This window comes from Tetrao urogallus (genome assembly GCF_951394365.1).
Source record: "Tetrao urogallus genome assembly, chromosome: 1".
NCBI lineage: Eukaryota > Metazoa > Chordata > Aves > Galliformes > Phasianidae > Tetrao > Tetrao urogallus.
The window spans coordinates 157,553,638-157,574,966 of NC_136813.1; the positions used below are offsets into that span (position 1 = coordinate 157,553,638).

General features: G+C 37.7%; 1 protein-coding gene across 1 annotated transcript in view; it reads right to left on the bottom strand.

Annotated features, from left to right (window-relative positions):
- TRHDE (thyrotropin releasing hormone degrading enzyme) overlaps positions 1 to 21,329 on the bottom strand; it is a gene marked incomplete at both ends in the record, with an annotated part of 207,291 nt that overhangs the window by 155,707 nt on the left and 30,255 nt on the right. Inside the window, one exon of the mRNA XM_079538556.1 lies at positions 11,946 to 12,072. Within this exon, the coding sequence (XP_079394682.1) occupies positions 11,946 to 12,072 (127 nt within the window). The remainder of the gene's footprint in view (positions 1 to 11,945; positions 12,073 to 21,329) is intronic.

Sequence of the window (21,329 nt, forward strand, 5' to 3'; positions counted from 1 at the left end):
ACTTAAGAAATGGACCGGTGAAAATATAATAGTGTGAATTTTGGGATTGGACCTTCATCCAACTGCCTTCAAATGCAATAAGGGCATTAGACGAAGCTGTCTGATAACTGCTACTCTGAACAATCTGCAGAAACTCCTGATATCCTTTGGTGTCATCTGATAACATTTGTACCTTTGGAAGGTTTGGTAAGAGCCACATTATAATATTCTGTTATTAATCACAGCGTATGCAATTCACATCCTCTTAATCATTTGGAAACTTATAGAATTTCTACAGAAATACCTGGAGATACGCCATGCAGCATAAAACTGCATTCTTGGTGTATCTGGTTGTTACTGAGTAACAGTTATGCTTCCTCACAAAACTGTTATTCGTGATTACCTTAAGACAGAACCAAAACTTAAACTGTTTCAAGAATATGGATAAGAAATACCTAGGAAACTATTTTAAATTAACAGTTAAAAGCCATATAACGTATTTTTCTATGTATCTCAGTTGCAGTTCCGACAGTTATGAAATTTTAAGTATTTCCACACCTGACAGTTAGCACCCTACAAAGAAGAACTCTCAGACTAGTTCAAAGTAGGAAATGTTGGAGCAACATTTATGTCCCTCTCATGCCACTGAATAATCAATAATTAATTATGAAAAAATATTCCAACTGCCTTCTGTTTCTTTTCTCTTGCACTATACACTCACATCTCATCTGACAAGTGAACTCTATGCAGATCTTATAAACAAAACATCTCCTCTCAGCACTACTACTTTCCACTGCACCTCTGAATAGTACAACTGAGCCCCAGTACTTCTTCATTTTTGAGATGCATTACGCGTAAACAGACAGCAGTGATTATAAAATGCTTAGGTACTATGACAATTATGAAAACATCTGACATGATTTCATATGGGAAATTCAACCACTGACTTGTGTTGCTGTTTTAGGAGGCACCTGTCATTACAGAGCTGAGGGATCGGTGACAACGCCACAGACTCAGGAGTCATTCTGACAAGGTTTCCAAAGGTTTATCTATGCCATCAGAGAGATAGCAGTAACTGCAGACACTTGTGACAGAGGTCTTCAGAATACATTTTTAAATGCTTGTCTTTCACGTGTCTTTGTGTAACTTTCCCTCCCCCCCTCCCACTTGCTCTGGGATCCAACCGCCCCATAATGTAAAATAGGACAAGTGCGCACAGCCATGCCAAAGTGGAGCACACCATTAGAAAAAAGTGACTCAATCTCTCCAGTCTAAAATATTTTCTAAGTTTAATTTCAGTGAGTAGTAGCATATGACAAGGAACATATTTTTGAGCTGAACAGTGGGAGTTGGTTTAGCTTAATACACTTTCTGAAGTGTGCTATCACTATAATAAATATATATCTTCATGAGGACAGCTTCACTAGAAAGCATTACTGATAAGAATCACAGAGAGAGGGAAGGAAAATGCAGCTTTTGCAGACCTGATCCTGGATCTGGAAATTTTATGTTTTAAATACACAAGCAGATTGCATTTGAATATATTAGATGCAAAGAAAGAGGGGAATTATATGCACAGCCAGGGAGAACAGGAAAAGCAAGTTTAGCAATATCTGCCAGATACCTCCACAGTTTTTTGTGCTTTTTTTTTTTGTCCTCAAGTGATTCTCTTAATGTCCAGATACTATTTCAAGAAACTTTCCAGCATGCATTTAAAAAAAAAAAAAAAAAAAGCATCTACAGCAACAGTTCACTTGTTTTAATGAAAGTTGTTCAGCCATATTAATATTTTCATCTTTATGCTGAAAATCATTGGTTTCTTTAATGCGAAAATGAAGTTGCTTCAGGCAAGGTGCTGCAAACGTAGCATACTTGATTGCGTTAGGATGTCTTTTCAGTTACAATATCCTTAGCGAAAGCAATAAAAGGTGAGCACGTACATCCCTTTGAATTTCAGTAGCTTACAGAAACTACCTAGTACAGGTGGAAGGTTTATAACTAAGCCAACAGAATCTAGGCAGCAGCAATAGGTTTATTCAGCTTGCTAGTTATACAATTCTTCACATCTTTTGTACAGACAGAAATCTCTGGCCTATTTAAGTCCCACTTTAACGTGTTATAATCTTTTCGTGACACTGTCATAATCTCTAGAAAGAAACTCCTCATGCCCTTTGATGATATATGAAAATATCTGCTTTATGTCTGTATCCATGGTTTTTCACAGCACAGAAGGAAGATGTGAAGGCTCATTTTATACATCTACGTACAGACTTTAATACATCTGTGCACAGACTTTTAACTATTTCTAATATTCAGAATGCTGATTACTTTCCTGTGTCTCTCACAGCACTAGTACTGCATAACTCTTAAAAAAATAAAAGTAATAATTGTATAGAATGTTTTTGTGAGCACCTCTCATTTTTTGCAGCGCATAATATTCTCCTCAATGAAGAAGAATAATTGTTCTTGGTAGGACAATTAAGGACCTTCGTGTTACAGTAAGAGTGAATAACATCAAGATTTTAAGATATACAAGCAAATTTCTAGCTAGACATTAAAAAAAAGAACAAAAGCAAATGCAAGTCAGCTTAAGTGAGTCAATGGACAAAGTGCTTTCTTATCAGCTTTGCCTAGTGAAACTCATTTCTCAAAGTGATAAGTTTAATGCCTTCAAACCAGCATCTAATGGAAAGCAAACTTTGTCACGATACCACATGGAGAGCATAACAAGCTATACCAAGGAAGACCAATCCTTCTAACACTGAAAACCTGGAGAGCTACTAGGAATGCTTCTCTGGTGCTGCAGAAAAAAAAAGAAAAAAAAAAAATCCAATTAACTTGTTTATTTTCATTTCTAAATGATATTGATTTTAAAAACAATTAAAATCACACATTCTTACAAATTCTAATCAGCATGAAATGATGGTAGTCTTCTCAAAATTGCTGTGGAATCAATCGTAATCTCTGGGAAAAAAAAATACAAATGAATACAGTGCAAGTATTGTTGAAATCTCCTTTTGCTCTTATCTTTTAGTCTTTCTGCACGGAAGCTGTCATTCCAGCCACTAAAGCATCTGAGTAAGTAGAAGTTACAAAGCATCTTTTAAAATACAGCAAAGCCTTAAAACACACATCTAATGACTCTTCAAATGTCAGATCTACCTAGGAGAAGGAAAACAGGGAGCTAAGCAAACTATTAACAGCTCTAAGTACTAGGAGTGAGGGGAAAAGACAAGAGAAAACTCCTCAAAGCCTCTCTAGCCTGTGTGAACTGAGAAAGTAGGCTATACTGGTGTTCCTCTGTGAGTTTTAATCTAAATAAGTCATGCATCTTAAATAAGGTTCTGAACAGGCTTTGGCATGGCATTAACTCTTTCAGGTTTGGAGAGCCAGTGCAGGAACCTACAGCATTCAGCAAGTGTTGACACCAGGCAGAGCTGAAACAAGTACGGAACAAACCTGTTTAGACAAGACTGAAAGAAAGAGTTCATTGCAACCATTCATAACTCCTGTTAAACTCATTTGAACTTGCTTCCTGGCCTGAAACTTGGTCTTCTCCACTTTCCAAATGAAATGCAAGAGGCCTGATAACTGTTACCACAATGTTGAAAGAAAAGACAATGCCATCAGACATACTGCTGTTCTCTTAAGTACAACTACTCATTTAAATCAATCATGACAAAAAGCTTTGTCAAAAGCTTAGCAAAAAAAATAAAATTGTCTGCACTAAAACTGAAGATATTTGTCTGACTGAGCTATTTTAGTGTTGGATGCGGACCAGTATAAAGCAGCATTTTTTTTCCCCGCCCCCTTTGGCAAAATACCTTGGTATTATTGAGCTTTGTTTCTGATGGAGGAAAGACTCCACTTTACACACAGTGTAGAAAAACCTCAATTTGTCAGAACTCAGCCTAGTACCCTTGGTTTATCCCCTGTTTATATGTAAACTGGAACTTTTCTTACAATAAACTATTTTAAATTTATGATACAATTTTTCAAAGTTACAGCAAGTGAGGTAATTCCTCACATGCTTACTCAAATATGCCTTTATGACCATGCTTCTGTTAGTCTCTTAGCTGTGTTATACCATTATTCTGTTGTGGATATACAGCCATCTTGATGGTGCTTTTTAAACACCTTTCACTGCAAAAGACTGCAGAAGTGAACCATTTGTTTCATCATGTAAGCAGTCTTTTTCCTTCTCCATCAGCAGACAATACACTCAAACACACTGTATAACACTGCTAAAATATATTCCACATGTAGAGACTGTCATGTTTCTAACCCTCACACCAGCCTAATCCCGAGAAAATAGACCATGTTCTTTTATGTTCTCCTTAGTGCTTTAATTAACTGACTTAGACCAATTGCACTACCTACTTCTATTCAATCTTAACATTATAGCTATGATTATTAAAAGGAAATTCCTAGTTTAGCACTTCCTACTGCAAATCCAGTCTTCCTGCATACTGACCAGGAATCTATGTGCAAACCCTCATGAATGTCATCTAATTCCATCACATCCCTGTTCTATCATTTTCTCTTTCTTCCAACACTTCTATACTTGTTTTTTTCCCTCCACAAAGCTCTAATCTCCACATCCTAATTTTTGAAGTGCCATGCTATGTTCATCAAACAGCTCTCCCAGTATTCTAGGAACATACAGCCCCTATCCCATCATAGAAACTGCAGTTCCCAATGCCTACACAAACACGAAACTCATTGTGGGGCCATGGACTAAGCTTCTTTTCTAAAAGTTTCTTTAAAATATAGTAAACATACTATAGTAACTTTATAGTAAAGTTAAGTAAAAAAAGGTTGTAGTTGCTGGTGAAAGTATGATGAACTCTCTCAACTCTCAGATGTGGAGTTATTAACAGTCTTCAGTGGGCTCTTATTAAAAAAAAAAAAAATCTTGTGTTGGCCATGGTCAAGAAGGGTCCTGTTCCAACAATACTGTTTTACAGCAGAGATCACAATTCTGATTCTCAAAAATCTGATATTCATAAGTGAGCAACTCTGGAGAAGAACAGAATGATTAAGTTAATAAACAATCATTTGCAGCCCTGGAGAAGACAATCACAGATGACAGCTCTGCTGTAGCAGAGTGAAAAGAGCAATAATGAAAACTACTTTAGCCATGGCTATCTGAAAATTATTTTATATTCCTGCATTTTTAGATGGTTAAGTCTCTCTTACCAAGTAGAAGTTCACATATTTTCCTGGGAGTTGCCATAATTTCTGTAGAGTTTCTGCATCTATCAAACACTTTTATAACTTCCATGAAAGAATTCATCCTATCTGATTTTTAGATGGCTGAAAGATGTCAAATTTAAACTAGCCAGATTTCCTCTCTCTGCAGTTAGCAGAGATACCTCCACCGGTACCTCTGTGCAGATGATTCATTTCTGCTAACTGTGGGGGAAAAATAGCATCTTTTTCTGAAGGCATCTACATTTCTCACAAGGTAATGTACTTTGAGTAGACACTGCTTTCAGACTGCTAAAGTTCAGTGCATCCATTTCTACATTGTTGCCAACTGCTCAAATGCTTTACTTATGAGAAACGCAGGAAAAAGCCTCTTTAAATGCACAGGAAGGAATGAGCACGACACATTCTCATGACTCAAATAGCTCTGGCATTTTCATGAAGTCTCCAACAATGCCACATTCTGTAGCAATCTCATAACAGCATCACCCTCTCCCATTTTCTTAATTAATCATCTAAAAGCCAACTGGTGTCATAAGATGATTTATCTGAGTAGCCAATGGGGATGCTGTCAGATTTGGTCACCTTTTTTACTATAGGCTGACTGAACAGCATATAGCAACTGGCTATAATGCTACCTCTGAGCATTTTCCTTGCTTGAGAGGTTTGGATTTTATTCATGGCCTAATTAAGAGGGGAGGGCAGTATCTACATAACGAAAAGAAAGCATTTCACTAGAAGAGGATTATTTCCACCAGTGACTATTCATTTTATTCTATATAAACCTGCTTTATTTCTCTATGTCATTTTTCTTGTCTCCTGCAAACTGTATCAGATTGAAGCTTGCGTCATGGAAGGGAAATCAGCTTCCTCTCAATAAACTTCTGAAGCCATTTTCAATGCCCATCACAATCTGCTGTACTAATCACTGAAAAGCATCAGCTTACCATTTATCATAGTTTATAGCAATACATTAAGACAAAGTCCTATGTGAATACTATTTTTTCCCTTTTTTTCTTAACATCATGCTATGGTGATGTTTGTTTGTTTCAGTTTATTAACTCACAGCTCCTTTTCATACTTCAAAGCACTGTTCAGAGAAAAACATTGTCTTTTGCTAAGGCTGGAGCAGGAATTTTTCCCTCTGGAGAGCTGACTAGTTGCTGTTTTGAAGCGCTCAGATTTTAGAAATGTTAGAAGAGAAAAGCAGTCTCAAAACAGAAGCTGCAAAGGTCAAGGTAAATGTGACATAGTTTGTTCTGTGTACGAATGCTCTATGTCAACCAAAATGTGTGCAGAGTCACCAGACATGTTTCAAATAGCCAGTCAAAGAAGATTCTGCCTGTACTGCTTAAACGTGGATGATAGGCCCATTTGAGATGCTTCAAGTTATTAAAAATATCCATGTGGAGCTGTCAGGCATGAAATTGCCCCAGACCAAAAGCATCTCACTTGGAGGCCATAAGGAGCAGGAACCAGAAGTATTCAGGATATTCCAAGGCATTTTAAACATTACCAGATAACCATGTTTACGCACATGAATCAAGTCCTAAGTGCCTGCCCTCCCACCTTTCTCATTCCAGAAGTCAAATGCCCCACTTCCAGAGCATCACTCTTTTTGCAGTTCTTCCTTCAAGATTCAGAACACTGTTAATACACCACTCATTCAGACTTTATTAAGTTTAGTGTTCCTTTCCCTTTCTCCTACAGGGTTGTGATGGATTGTCTCTCAGTGAAAGACTGGAAATATTTCAAAAAGATTATGTGCAGCTCAGATAGAAACTGTAACCCTGATCTCATAAGAATGCCATGAAACTCTAGAAGCCCTTGGCTAGAGGTTAGATCAGATCAGCATCTCGTAAATTATCAGGCTGGCAACCTCTCAATCAAAAGGGAACCAAGAAAAAACTCACAATCACTTTCAACTACTGTTAAAACAAGACCAGAAAAGTATTGCTTACTGTTTTCATTTTATAGATAGGAAAAGAAAAATCAGCTACCTTTCTTGGTGTAATACAGCAATTCCACACCAGAGCTGGACAGATGGCTACCTTTTTAGGGATAAAGACCAAGGACAAGGGTAGGAATTGTGAAACTCAGTAGAACTAACACAAAGAATGCAGGCAAGAACATGGAGTTATGTTCATCCAAAAAGGAGCTAGAGATGGGAGGAAGGACAACCAAAGGAAAGTCAGAAAATAGTAACAGCTGAAAAGAGTGCAGATGTAGGGATAGCAGGTCAGAAAGCAATATTCCAATGAACAGGTTGGGAAAATGTCAGAGTTAAGGTAATAGTAAAGTAATCAGATAAAAATTATCAGCAAATCATTCAACCACCATAGAACATCATCCCAACATTTCATTCTGGACCTCCAATGTGACAGACAAAGGCAACACCACTTTCACTCATCAATATATTCACTGTCAACAATCAGGAAACATGCGAGTTTCCTCTGAAAGTCAGAACAGTTCCCCTTTAAGCCTCTTCCTTACATGGTTGACCAATTTCTTACACTGTAAGAAACAGTATAAACTCCTCTATAATATACTTCAAAATTTGAACTCTGTTCTTCAAAAATATTCTAAGAGTAAATGTTAAGGGCTCAATCTTGTCTTCCATTGTGCAGCATACTCACTGAACATCTTGGAAAAACCCTTTCTGAGACTGCATTCAAAACTTCAAAGTGTTTTGTGCTGTATAATGAAAACAAGACCTTATCATTTTTGCACAAACAAGGTAATTAGTACCTTGCATACACCCATAAAAAAAACATCATTAAATTATCCTAAATAACCTTGGAGCTGCCATGTACTAATTCTGCAGAGAAGATTTCCTCAAATCCTGAAAAATATATCATTTTTTTAAGATATATTTTAACTTGCACACCACATTATAGCATTCATAGATTAAATATTGATTCATTTCTACAACCCTCAAGACAGAACAGCAAAAGCATTCACCTTCTTCTATCCTTTTTCTGTATCTAAAACTCAATTCCTCAACTGTTCATTCTTCCACTTGTCAGGACTCTTTCAAGGGCTGCTCTGAAAGTAATGCCTCCTATGTTATTATGTTGGCCTATGATGTCAGAGGTGGATGTTGGAGGTACGGCAGTTGAGGTTGAACCCTCCCACCAACGTTCCACTGCACTTTGTTGCTGTGTGACAGATGGCAGCAGAGGAGCAGTCAGGCAGAATAGCATCTGACACGGAGCATGCAAGAAGCAAAGTTGTATCACTGAATTCCTCCAAGTGGAAAAAATGGCATTCACTGACATTCACTGATGCTTCCTGAACATCTATGGAGACCAAACAGTGAATGTGAGCACAGTGAGGTGGTGGGTGATGTGTTACAGCAGTGGCAACAGTAACATGAAAGAGGAGCCATGCAGACCGATGGCGGTGCAGATTTTTACCAGTGTGGCACATAGGCTCTTGTTCACTGCTGGCAAAAACGCATAGGCTAATGGTAGTGGCCATGTTCAAAAATAGTTTTTCATAGCTCAGAATTTGCTATACCAAATAGATTTACTGTGCTCTTTGCACCTGTTGTAGTTTACATTGAAATAAGTAGGAGGCATTACTTACGGAGCGATCTATGCATTTGTTCACATTTTCCTTTGGACCTATGGATTGCATCTACAACCTCTTTTGACAAGTTTCACAAATCTACCACCTGCCTCAGTAGCTGCAATCTTTTTGTGCTCTCTGCACCTGCCTCCTGCCAACCTCACAGCATGGCCCTTTATTCTTCCCTGGAAGAGACAGTCAGCCCCTCCACTCCATATCATTCACAGCTTAAAGAGTCACAACTGTCCAAGCATGAAAAGCTTTTGCTTACCTAATCATTCCCCACAGGAAAACTATTCCAGACTCAAAGATCCCTGCAAGAAAAAGCTCTGCACATATGAAGAAAAGGTTTTGTGTACTGCAAACTGGATTAAAACTAAATATGTGACACAAATACAGAAATGTATTTTATATTCAATAACCATAGAAACACAATTAAAAACCCTACAGCATATCTTTCCAGAATTAAGTAAAATCCAATGCCTTATCCACCCCTCATTTTAACTACTGTTTATAATGACATTATATTGGAAAATGTGGGTTTTTTTAAAGACTTGAATTATTTTTCAGAAATGAAATTCAAACAAGAGCTATTAGTTTAAAACCCTACATGATCATCTTCAAGTTCATAGTATGATATGGAAGAAAATTGCATATCTACAAGCTAAGTAGAACTTTTAAATGTGGAAATTGGTTATTCAAATGAGAAAAATCCCCATTTCTCATTCATTACCAGAATTCACATCAATTGGCAAACGATTCTACTGTCCCAGCATATTCACAAGTCAGCAGAGTTCAGAGAAGTCGAAGTCAGTCAGACTCTTAAAAACGTTTGTCACTGGATGACAAAATGGTTCCCCCAGATTCTCCACAGTTCCTGATAACCATAAACACTGTAAAGATCTCAGAGAAGCCCACAACAGGCAACAGCAACCACAAATATCTGACAGCAAATAAGTACAGCAAAAAAAAAAAAAAAAAAAAAAAAAAAAAGCCTTGTCAAAGGACAGGCAAGTAGTCAAAACTGTCAGGACAAAGTGGTTCCTGTACAGAATCCTAGCTAGTTTACTACAATCTCAGATGACGATCAATAACTTAATATGCCAAGTGTCTGTGGAAAGGGATGTCAACAACACAAATTTACAAATGAGCCCAGGTTCCTCTGATAAAGCAACATTTTCCAAACCTAAATGCCCTCAGATGTGCCCTGTAGACAGAAACCTTAATGAAGTACACAATGCTCTGCAACGAGGACAGAAGCACACCAGGTAACATCCCTGAAGTTCTTTGCCTCAGAAAGTACAGGCACGTTTTCTGTATCAAAGCATTCTCACAATGAGCACTCCCTCAACAGCTGTAGACAATGCTTTTCTTTTTGTCACTCATTAGACCCCTCAGATAGACTTAATACTACTGTAAAATCTCGATTGTAGAAATACTGCAGTGTTTTCATCTTCTATTCATCAGCCACACTATTGTCTCCAATCTTCCATTTTCCAGTAAAAGTAAGTAATTAAATATCAGCACTCAGTTGTATTACAGGCAATAGTGTATTCTTAAGCTTAGTGATCTTAGCATTCTCTTGAACCAGGAACAAAGTACTTCACATTCAATTCAATTTTTCAAAAATATTTACAATCACAAATGTTAAAATTTTCTGTATCTTACATTTCTTTACACTAAATAAATTCAACTCTGCTATAGCATAATAAATTTTGCTAACTATTTTGTAGTGATACTATAGGATAGCTCAAGTTTTCAAGCAGTACTTCCTATTAACACAAGTTTCCTATGAACACTTGATGGAAAAAAATATACATTCTGTTGCAAAGGGATGCAAACTTCAACATACTAATTTCCAATAAGATAGTTTTAAAAGAAATGCAACAGTGTAATGATAACCTATAAATCATGTTGAGTTGAAAGGACGTACATTGCTATTGTGAAAGATATTCTGAAACAGAAACAGCTACTACTGCCTGCTGTTACCTGGCATCCACAGTAAACTATCTGAAGCAATGATCGGAGTCCCACTGCTCTTCATTTATATTCAGAGAAAAGTTTTTGATTATACTTTTCCTTCTAAATTTTCAGTACCAGTAAGTCTGTAACTTACAGTATGAAGACACCATTACATACCTGAAACTGTGCATCAAAGGGTACGTGGGAAATCTAATGCACATGCCATGTTTAAATCTGTTTGCATATACCACCAGGAGAACACTGCCTGTAACCCACCATTTAAAGAGAACAAGAAACAAATGCCAAAGCATGCCTATAAAATATTCATGCAACACCCTCATCTAGCAACATCAATTACTTTATCTATCTCCTGCATCGTTAGTTGTAAGCCTAATAACACTACTCAGCAGGCAAAGGATTTAATGAAATAGACCCTGAGCTCCTGGGAGGATCACCTGTGGTTCCAACTCTAACACTTCTGATCAAATACAAGTTTCCTTCCTGCTGTTGAGCAATAGGCTTTCCTGGATCTTGATCAAACATGCCCCTAAGTAGGGAAGGTGTAATAATACAGTGTAAAATATTCAAGTGTATCAGGGAATAAATGATTGTAGTGAAAGGGAAGAAGAAACTATTTCAAAAATAACAGAAATTGACAGCTTCTACTTTAGGTAACTTGAGCTGCAAAAACCAGTATACACCAATTATTTCAGCAAGCTACAACACAATTAAACATATGTTAACCATCAAAAATTAACTACATGAACAAACACCAGATATTTCTTTACACTGTAAGAGGCTCCCATTTACTACAAATACTCTCAATTCTGTTCCCTATCTAAAGCAAAGACATCAAGATATAAATATTACAGAATAAACGCTTCTCAATGGCTTCCTAATGAAAGCAAGGCTCAAAATAAACAGCATTCAAAAAAGAAAAAAGAAACTCATCAGTGAAAGCTGCCAAGTTCTCTTCCCAGTGTTTCACTCACTAACAAGTCCAAGTGCTGTCTGCTTCCTGCTCCTTTCAGTGCAAGACTGTAGAGGGGACAATTTGACTTCCTTTCCTCTCCAGAAGAGAGAAAAAAATTCCTTATTTACCCTTCTAAGTTAGCCTAAATATTCTTTACTTTGAAGTCTTGTGCATTCCAGTCATGAATTTCCTTTAAACAAGTAGGCATTTTCCTGGGCTCTGCGTGAACTTCACATTCTAGGGAAAATCTTACCTAATTTAGGCAGGGAATAGGGCACTTTAAAATAATCTTCATAAAATTCAATGAGTCTTCTTGTAATATTTAGGGCATAGTCTCCTGATCCTCTTCGGATTGCATCAGGCCTTGCGTACAATCGTACCTGTTAAAGAACAAAGTGAAAGACTGATCATTTCAGTGCCTACATAGGAAAGTTAAGCTACCTGCAGAGGTGAAGCATTCTAAGGTTGTTGTGAGGTGGCAGGTTTATTCGCCTATCTCCAAATGTTACTGTCATACATTTGTCAAAACACACTGCAGCTGAAAATCATAACGTAGACAAGTAAGGTTAAAAAGTTGAGAAGTCAAAATCTCCTGCTTGTTTATGTTGCCAAATCAAAGAATTAACACCGCTTGCATCAAAATACTTAAAGAAAACACTTACATGTGTTTGCTAGAGATATGATGGTAGAGTGGATTAGTATAATGGTTCTCTGCCTACACTGAATGTAGGCAAGATGCAGTGGCTCAGTAGGAGAGAAGTTCACGGTTTGTTAAAGGCACATTACAGCAAACTGAAAGTATTAGCACTCTGTGAAGAAAAAAAAGAACATCCTCCTTTCTTTTCTCTGGCAGGACACAGCTACCATCGATGAGCCACATAAGACTGCAAAAACAACTATTTATAAGCTCATTCGTGTTCACGAACAATTAACATTCCCCAATCTTACACAACTGCTTCAGGTCTCTGCTTTTGGAGTGCAGTAAGTTAAAGCTGTTTATACAAGCCGCTGTGTTCAGAACAGAAAAGCTCACACATCTGACTACATTGAGTGCCAAATGTGCTGACCAGCTCATGTTCAATGAACAAGGTAACACAATGCATCATGAGGCTATCCATTATTCCCAGTCTTTCTGTTTTTTAATGCTTCCTTATGACAAAGACAACATACAGCTTATGACAACTGTTAACCACAAAGGCTCAGAAAGGAGGGCCTCTTTCAATACTCCTCCCTCACACACAGCCTGATGGTCTCAGCAGGGATGGGGAGAAGCGTGCTCTGTCTGTGGTGGCTGGGGCAGAAGGCCTCTCCCTGCAGTTCATAATGACCAGTCAAAAATGATTCTCTATAGAACGACAGTTCTAATAATAATACAAGTCTCTATTACTTCCCATGGCAGGATTAAATCCCACCCAGGGATCCAAGGAAAGCAGCAAGGCAGAAATCAGAAAATACCAGTGCAAACATGAAGTGGAAATATCAGTTTTGAAATATTTCTAAATGCTCTATTCTGGACCAAGAAAAACCCATGGGATTTTCAGCTTCAGTGAAAGCATTGCTAAACAGTGCTTTACTGCTCATTTTCTGAACCAATATTCAGTTAGCCAAGTAGAAATCAGATGTCAAACCTCAATTCTGCTTTAATCCATTCTCTCTTTCTAGGGGGGTAGTTAGCAGCAAAGAATGATGACTAAATATCTCCATCATTATATCTTTGTATCCCATTATAGAGCCAGTGCACAATCAGCCATACATAGTTAGGATTTGTAAGGTAAAATGAATAACACTGTGTAACTTAATGAGACATGTAATAATGCAGAGTTCTCATAATCACCACCTGAAAGCAGATAAAACATCACCAGAACTCCTCCAAGTCACTACTTCCATTTATTGCTTCCTTCCAAACTTTACAGTGGCTTTATTTTAGACATTTTCTGCCTGCCAAATTAAGCATATTTTCTAAAACCAGAGATTAACCACAGTTACAAATTAAAACTTCTTGAAACCTTTAGTTTATGAAAAGATGGTAAGAACTGCAATTAGATTTGTAATGAACACTGCCATGTATCATTAAACCTTTACACACAATTTTGCATAATTGTTTTACTGGCACAGTTGACTGTATCAGCGTATTAGAAAAAGAAGACTTGGTCAACCAAGTATGCAAAAATCATTCAATTTGACAGTGGCCAAATATGTCTGTTATGAAAAATAGGACAACAGAAGGGACTCAAATAAGGACATAGAAGAAAAATCAAAGTTCACCATACTGTATTACAACATGTGCCTTCTGGCAAACACAGAAAAGGTATTTAAAGTTGTTTAAGATTGGAGCCAGGTACCAAAACTCAAATAACACAACGCTACAAATTTTCATTTTCTATCTACTTAATGTTGAGCACAATTTTATTTTTCCTGTACACTTTCCCTGGTGCCTCTCTGCCTGCCTTGCACAGTTCCAGACTGACAGTGCTGCACTGCTGAACACAGAGATCACACCTAAGCTTGAACACAGTTCAGAAATTATCTGTGTCTTTGCCCAGGTCTCTCATGGGCATTCCCAAGGCGTGCCAGCAATCTTCAAATGCCAGAAAAGCTCCACACAAAATGCAGTTAATGTTGATACCTCCCTGCACAACACATCTTCTTTGGCTGCTTCACAGGATAGTTATTAGTTTGTTTGCCTAAAACCAGGAAAGGTCTTTTAGATTTTAACTTCTCTCATATTCTTAAAAAAAAAAAAAAAAAAAAAAAAAAAAAAAAAAAAAATTCAATATTGCATATTCCAAAAACATACCCTCTTTATGGGCATTTCTGAATAACAGTGGTTGCATAATGGTGTAGTCTTCATCTAACACATCTGATGGATGACACTACCCAGAAAATAATTCAGAATTATGTCCAGAAAGGGTGTGAAAGAAAATGAAGGGAGTGAAAAGTAACCAGGCAGTGGGGATACTCATGCCAGAAGGGCACTCACTCTACCAGGAGCTGCCTTCCACCTGAACAGCCTCAGAACATAACATGCATGAAGGAACCCTAGACTCAGAAAATTACCCCTGGGTTAGCAGAGGGAATACAGACATTCTGGAGCATTAAGTGATACAGACTATGTTCAGTGTTCAGTGTAGAGTGTTCAGACAGTGCTCTAACAAGAAGTGTGAGCAGATAAAACAGAATGAAGATTGAGACACAAGATTTGTGTTTAGCATATTTTTTTGTTTGTTTGTTTACTGCTTTCACTTCAGAAGGCAGATAAGCTGCATTACTTTATAAATATGTTGGACTGAACAACAATGCATAATTATTACATATTTTCCCACAGGCTGTTTGATCATTATGCTAAGAATTTGATTTTACATTAATTTAAATAATAAACAAGAAGAATTTTTTCTGCAGGGTCAGACCTAAATATAAACAAAAGTAGTATATGTCCTGCTAGGAAAGATAAAGAGGCCTCTGGACTAGTTGCAAAATTCATCAAATACTGCAATGGCACAAGTAAGAAAGAGTATAAGGACTATTCAAAAAGAAAGGATTCACAGCATTGATATTCACTTAAAAAATAATGTTATTTTCCGATTTCTTTAGCTTTCTTCCATATTTTTGCTCAATTAACCAGATCTCACACACATTCCTACACATGTAAATCTGAACACCCTTTAGAACTTGATACAAAGTCATCTAATAATCTGTTTTACAACTTGAGCTAGTGCTTTGGATGCATGCTCTATTTTTCCTACCAAAGAGTACATGTTCACTCTGTGAGTCGAGAGAGAAAGGTGCCCTAGAAGACTTGCAAAGCTTCTTCCACAGTACGAGTGGTTATCTAAACAAATAAAGTCTCTTCTTGAATGCTTCAAAGGCATACTTTTATCTTCCTAGCCTATAATACAAACTTAATCACTCCCTTTAGAAGCCCATTTTGGTAGAGACCTAAGACAAAGATACAAATTAGCTGCCTGTGTCAAATGTACTCGCATCCAGTTCATGACCTTGTCTTCCATCAAAATCAGTATAATTACTTGCTTATGTCTGGCTGTGTATCATAATGAATGTTTACACAATGGTACAAGATCAGTGCTCACAGTTTTCCGGAGCTTGGAACTGTATGGGCAATGTTAGAAATAATTCTTCATGCCATTAATAACTACAAAACATAACTACAGAATACAGCCGCCAAGTTAAGGATTTAAACAAGTTTATAAAGGTTCATCATAAGACAACCCACACAACTCATATCCTCTTGCATACCTGTGCAGTCCTTGATTACATCATCGCATGATGTCTTTTACTACATGACATTTGGCTCCTTCAACAATAGACAGTTATTTGATTTTCTTTATTAGCCTTTTCATATGGTAACCCCTGAGTATGCTACAGCCTTGAAAATATTACTGAAGCTCTTTTCCACAAGCTTTGCAAGATTAAGTGATATTATTACTTTCATGTAAGAAAGTGGAGAACAAAGGAAGACAGAGTTATTCTGGGTACCTGCCTTGACACCTCACCATGTCAAGCATACTTAACATTTTTATTGCACGCACTTAAAGCACTGTTCTCATTACATCTTACTGCAGTAGTGAACCCTACACAGCCTTGAGTTTGGTCACGGATGTTTTAGTTCAGGTATTAAGAGAATTAATAACACATGATTGGTGACTAAATGAGACTGTGTCAGTTTATATAACTTGCTCAGAGGCAGAGACAGTGAGGAAATTCAAAGAAGGTACTCAGCCTCACAACCACCTAAAAGCCTGCACCAACCTCCTTCCAAGGGTGGTGAGGAGCAAGGTGGGGACCATTGATGCAACAGGCATATTCACTACACAGTGGTGCTGTCCTGACGCTGCACTGCTCCTCTTGTGTCTGAATGAGGTAAACAGAGGAAAGATTTTTATGGGGGGATCATCCTAGCAATTACCATAGTTTTGTGAGTACATGGACAAACCAAAGTGCATACAAAGTAAATTCTGCTTTTTCTTAGCTCCTCTCCCCCTTTATTGGACACCATTAGCAATTTTCTAACTGAACTTGACTATTATGAAAAAGATCCAACCCCCTTACAAATCTCTTAAAAGGAACCACCCCTTTCTAGCACTAGATTGAATAACTAGGTTTGCATCCTCAGCCCTATGCACCTTCTGGCATTTATTTGTTGTTGTTTTTAAAGCAGCACAGCCCCAGATGGAAGACATGACACATTTTCACTTTTGTGAATAGCAGAGCAAGTAGTTAAGAGTTTATAAATGAAATTGCTGCACCACACATTTTCTCCTACTTTTCTAGCATAAGCAAAACAACATTGCTTTCCCTAGTTTCCTTTCCAGCAGCTCTGGGCTAATTTCATTAGAACTTTAGATAATGACAATACAACAGCCACAATCAGATACCACCATGGAAAAGTCATCCTTGAAGATTAATTCTAAAATATCAGTTATCTAACACAGATTCTTTGAATGACTTTGGCAGTATTATCAGTGAAAACATCAAACATTCCCCAAACTGTGTGGCAAATTTCATATACCTGCTGTAAGCGCTCAACAGCCTCCACCTCTAATTTTATTCAAAAGTACTTGTACAAAAACTTCAGTTTCAGAAATTATTTCTGTATGTTATGACAGCTTACACAGTGTCTTTTAATATTTCAACATTTGATACTTAAAATATATCAAAGCAGTTTAAGAATCTGTAATGTCAGGTCATCAAATTAGACAAATTTGGTCAAGAGCTGTTTCCCAGAATGATGGGCTGTTGTGATATATGCTAAGAAACATGTAGCAGATTTAGAACAAACCACATCTAACCAAATGTAGGCTATTAAATGCTGTGTACAAGAAAAATCTTCCTGTCTGCTGCAAAAATTATTCATCAACAAGAAAGGCAGCACTTAAAGACTTGTTCTTGTCTTATTACTTCATAGAGTTTCAAAGAAAATGTGAATTAGTAACTATATACAAAGTACAATGGACAAATTCTGACAAGTACCAATTGCAATAGCAATGAAAATTATTCTGGTGAATAGTTTGTTCACTAAAAATGTTTCCAATGTACCAAAGACTAGTGATAACTTCAGTACATAACAAACAGAGGAAGGTGTTAAGATGAAGTGGAACTGTTCTGTTTTGACATTTTAAAAATGCAACTCTGCTTCTTTTTCATTACAATTGAAGTATGCTAAAAAAGAAAAGGATGAAAGGGATGAAGGGTGGTAAGAAAAAAATCATTTTTTCCTCATTCTGTGAAATATTTTGGGTCAAACTGAAGCCTTTTTTCAACATGGAATACATTCCACATTTTCGCCATGCAAACAGAGAATCAAAATATATTATTTACAGATATCTAATTCTAAAAGGGACTATCATTCAACCTCCTGCCTTTGTAGGAATCACCAGAAATGAAGGATGATCAAAGAGAATGTACGTATGTTTCCCCTCTGGTACACTTCCCCTCTGGCACAAGGGGAAGACACAACCAACCTTTGCTGGATGTGCCAAAAGTCTGAATCTGCTCCCCCAGGGAATTAAGGAAGCTTGGCAGAAGTCAGGATGTTACAGGATGACGCTTGCAGGCCTGAAGCGCGCCACATACCAAAGCCTACTGCTTACTTTAGAACTAAATATTTTACAAATCATTTGCTATGCCATCTTTTTGTTTTGTGTGCATTCTTTTTGAAAAACTTTCACACTTGCAGTGGCGTTATCTCCTTAGAGGAGGGGCACCTTGCTTGATTTCAAGGTGAATTGGTTTGTTTGGTTTTTTTGTGTGTTTGTTTGTTTTACCCCCTCTATTGAAATAAATTGAATTGTGCCACAAGGAAAACAGTTCTCTGCTGTTTGAAAGCATCCTCAAATAGAATTTACATAGTGATGAACATCGTTACATCTCTGCCGTAACACAGAGTACAAGTTTACCGATCACAATAATCCCACATATTAGTTGCTCCAAGAGTTTCTAGATTCAGTTTTCAAGATCTACAAACTCTGAAATAATTCTGAAATTGATCTTTTCTTTAAATTTTTAGTCCATCTTTTCCATGATTTAAAGCTTTGATTGCCATTACTGCCTTCACTGATGCCCGGGGGGGAAGTTATGTCTCACTCAATGAGAAGCACTGCTCCAAGGGAACAAAATGCACCTCTGTTTTAACAAGGGAAGGCTTGTGAGAACAGACGGCTCATTGGGCTGCAATGACCTAACACAGCGCCTGTTGAACTCAATGGAATGACTCTCATTAACTACTGAGGTTTTAAATCTGGAGGAGACAAGGCATGACCAACTCAATCTCTGGGGTATGGATGCTTTCTCCAAGACAACTTTCACCAACAGCAGATGCCCTGTTTCCAGTTCATGTTTTCAGATCACCTCTTCAGTAGTCCTTATGCATGGGAAAGAAGGAGAAGGAAAAAAAAATAATACAAAAAAAAAAATGCATCTTTGAAATGCCAGAATGCCAGAGATCATTTAGGCAAACTTGACATGTACAAATCCATGGACCCCAATGGGATGCATCCAGGAGTGCTGCAGGAGCTGGTGGACGTTATTGCTGGGCCACTCTGCATTACCCTTGAAAGGTAACGGAGAAGACAAGAGATACCCAATGACTGGAAGGAAGCCCATGTCACTTCAGCCTTCAAAAAGGGCAAGAAGGAGGAAACTGAAGGCCAGCCAGCCTTACCTCCATCCCTGGAAATGTGACAGAAAGGCTCACTTTGGATGTCATGCTTAAGCATGTGGAGGAAAATAAGGTCATCAGGAGTAGTCAGCATAGATTCACCAAGAGGAAGCCATGCTTAATCAACCTAATAGCCTTCTATGATGGAATGACCAGCTGGAAAGATGAGAGAGCAGTAGAAACTTCCTGTATTGACTTCAGAGAGACTTTCGACATCATCCTCATTAACATCCTCATAGATAAGATCAGGAAATGTGGGTTAAATGAGTGGATCCTCCACAGTATTCTCTAGGTGACTCTGCTTGGGCAAGGTGGTTGGATCTAATGGCCTTCAGAGGTCCCTGCCAACCCCAACAATCCTGTGTGTGCATCTGAATGTCTGTTTGCCAGTTTTCTGATCATGACCACTGATTATTCAGATGATGGGAAACACAATCACTGACTGGATCTTATGTTTATATCGCACATCACATGAGGAAAATAGCTCTCTGCTGCTTAAAAGCATCCTGGCATAGACTTACAAATGGCCATTCATTTGTCTCTGCCACAGCATCAGGAACAAGAAGACTGGCTTTGATGCCAGGAAGGGGAGAAAAAGCATCTATAACTCCATCCCTCAGCTCACCACCTAAGACCATAGACTTTCCCACACAACAGACTATGCAAAAACACTTCCCGAAGTACTCTCACCCACAGAGTGCTTTTGCCTACATCACACCACATAGAGCTATGGGACCACAAGTGATCTAAATTTCGCTCTCTCCTTTAACTTGGCAACATTACAGCAGCTTTCCAAGTGAATGTGGCTGATGTTCCAAGGATGGAACCTATTTCACCATCGTGTATCATTCTCCCATTTTTCTTTGTTCTGAATGGACTGAAAACAAATGAAAGTACAGAAATTGATCAAAGGTCAGATGACAGCCTTAAATCTTGTTTTCTCAGACATAGATTAGGTAACATGGTATCAACACGGAAATCCACAATTAAGGATAGTTTCCCCTCCCGTTAACTTCAAGCAGAATTAAAAGTAACTTTGTCAGGTGTTTTAAGCAGTTCAGAGTGCTCTCACATTACAAAACAGATGTTTCTGCACATCAGCTGGTATCAGCAATACCATCCTGGGAATAATGTTTATTCTTTAATCTCTTCCTCAAAGCTAGCAGGCTACACATAAAGCACAGCTTCTTGGAAGGCCTCTCCAGACTCATTCTCGTCATCTGTGTGGCTATACCCACAGGCTCAGCCCAGCACTTGTACATCTGGGGTCCAACTCACAGTGATTTAAAAAAAAAAAAAAAAATCTCAGTTCAGAAAAGTACTTACGCACATCTTAAACTCTAAATGCATCTTTAACCTTAAGCATGTACTTAAGTATTTCAGCAGGTTCTAATATTTCAATAGAGAAGCAGCTTATGAATTTTACAGAGGGGGAGGAAATAGCCCTATGTTCTTTATTTGAAAATCTGCAGTACTCCTGTAGCAAGTGAAAGCTGCAAACACATGCAATTACTCTGTACTTAAAAGCCTTCATTACTTCCTAATTTGATTGTACTTCAGGTACAGGTATTGTTTTTACTAACGTTACAGAGATAAATGTTCCAATTTATGCATTTAATATAATAGATTTCCCTGTTTGCCCTGCTACCTCCTTCACTGGGTCACTTCCACAAACTTAGCATTGCATCTCAAGCGAGTTTTAATTCTTCTGAATTTATCAGATTTTAACACATTGACATCATATTCTCTATATAAGTAAATAAGCTACAAGCCAAGCTCCACTGAGAAAGAGTATTAGTTATTTCACTTGTGTGCCTAACACCATGAGTTTTGTGTGCTCAAACACAATGAATTTTACAATGGAGCAAGGAAGAAGAAAATGGATAAATGGATAGAGGAGAAAATGAGAGAAGTAGCTGTAGTGAAATATCGAATCTGCTGTACTAAACATATTTAAACTTG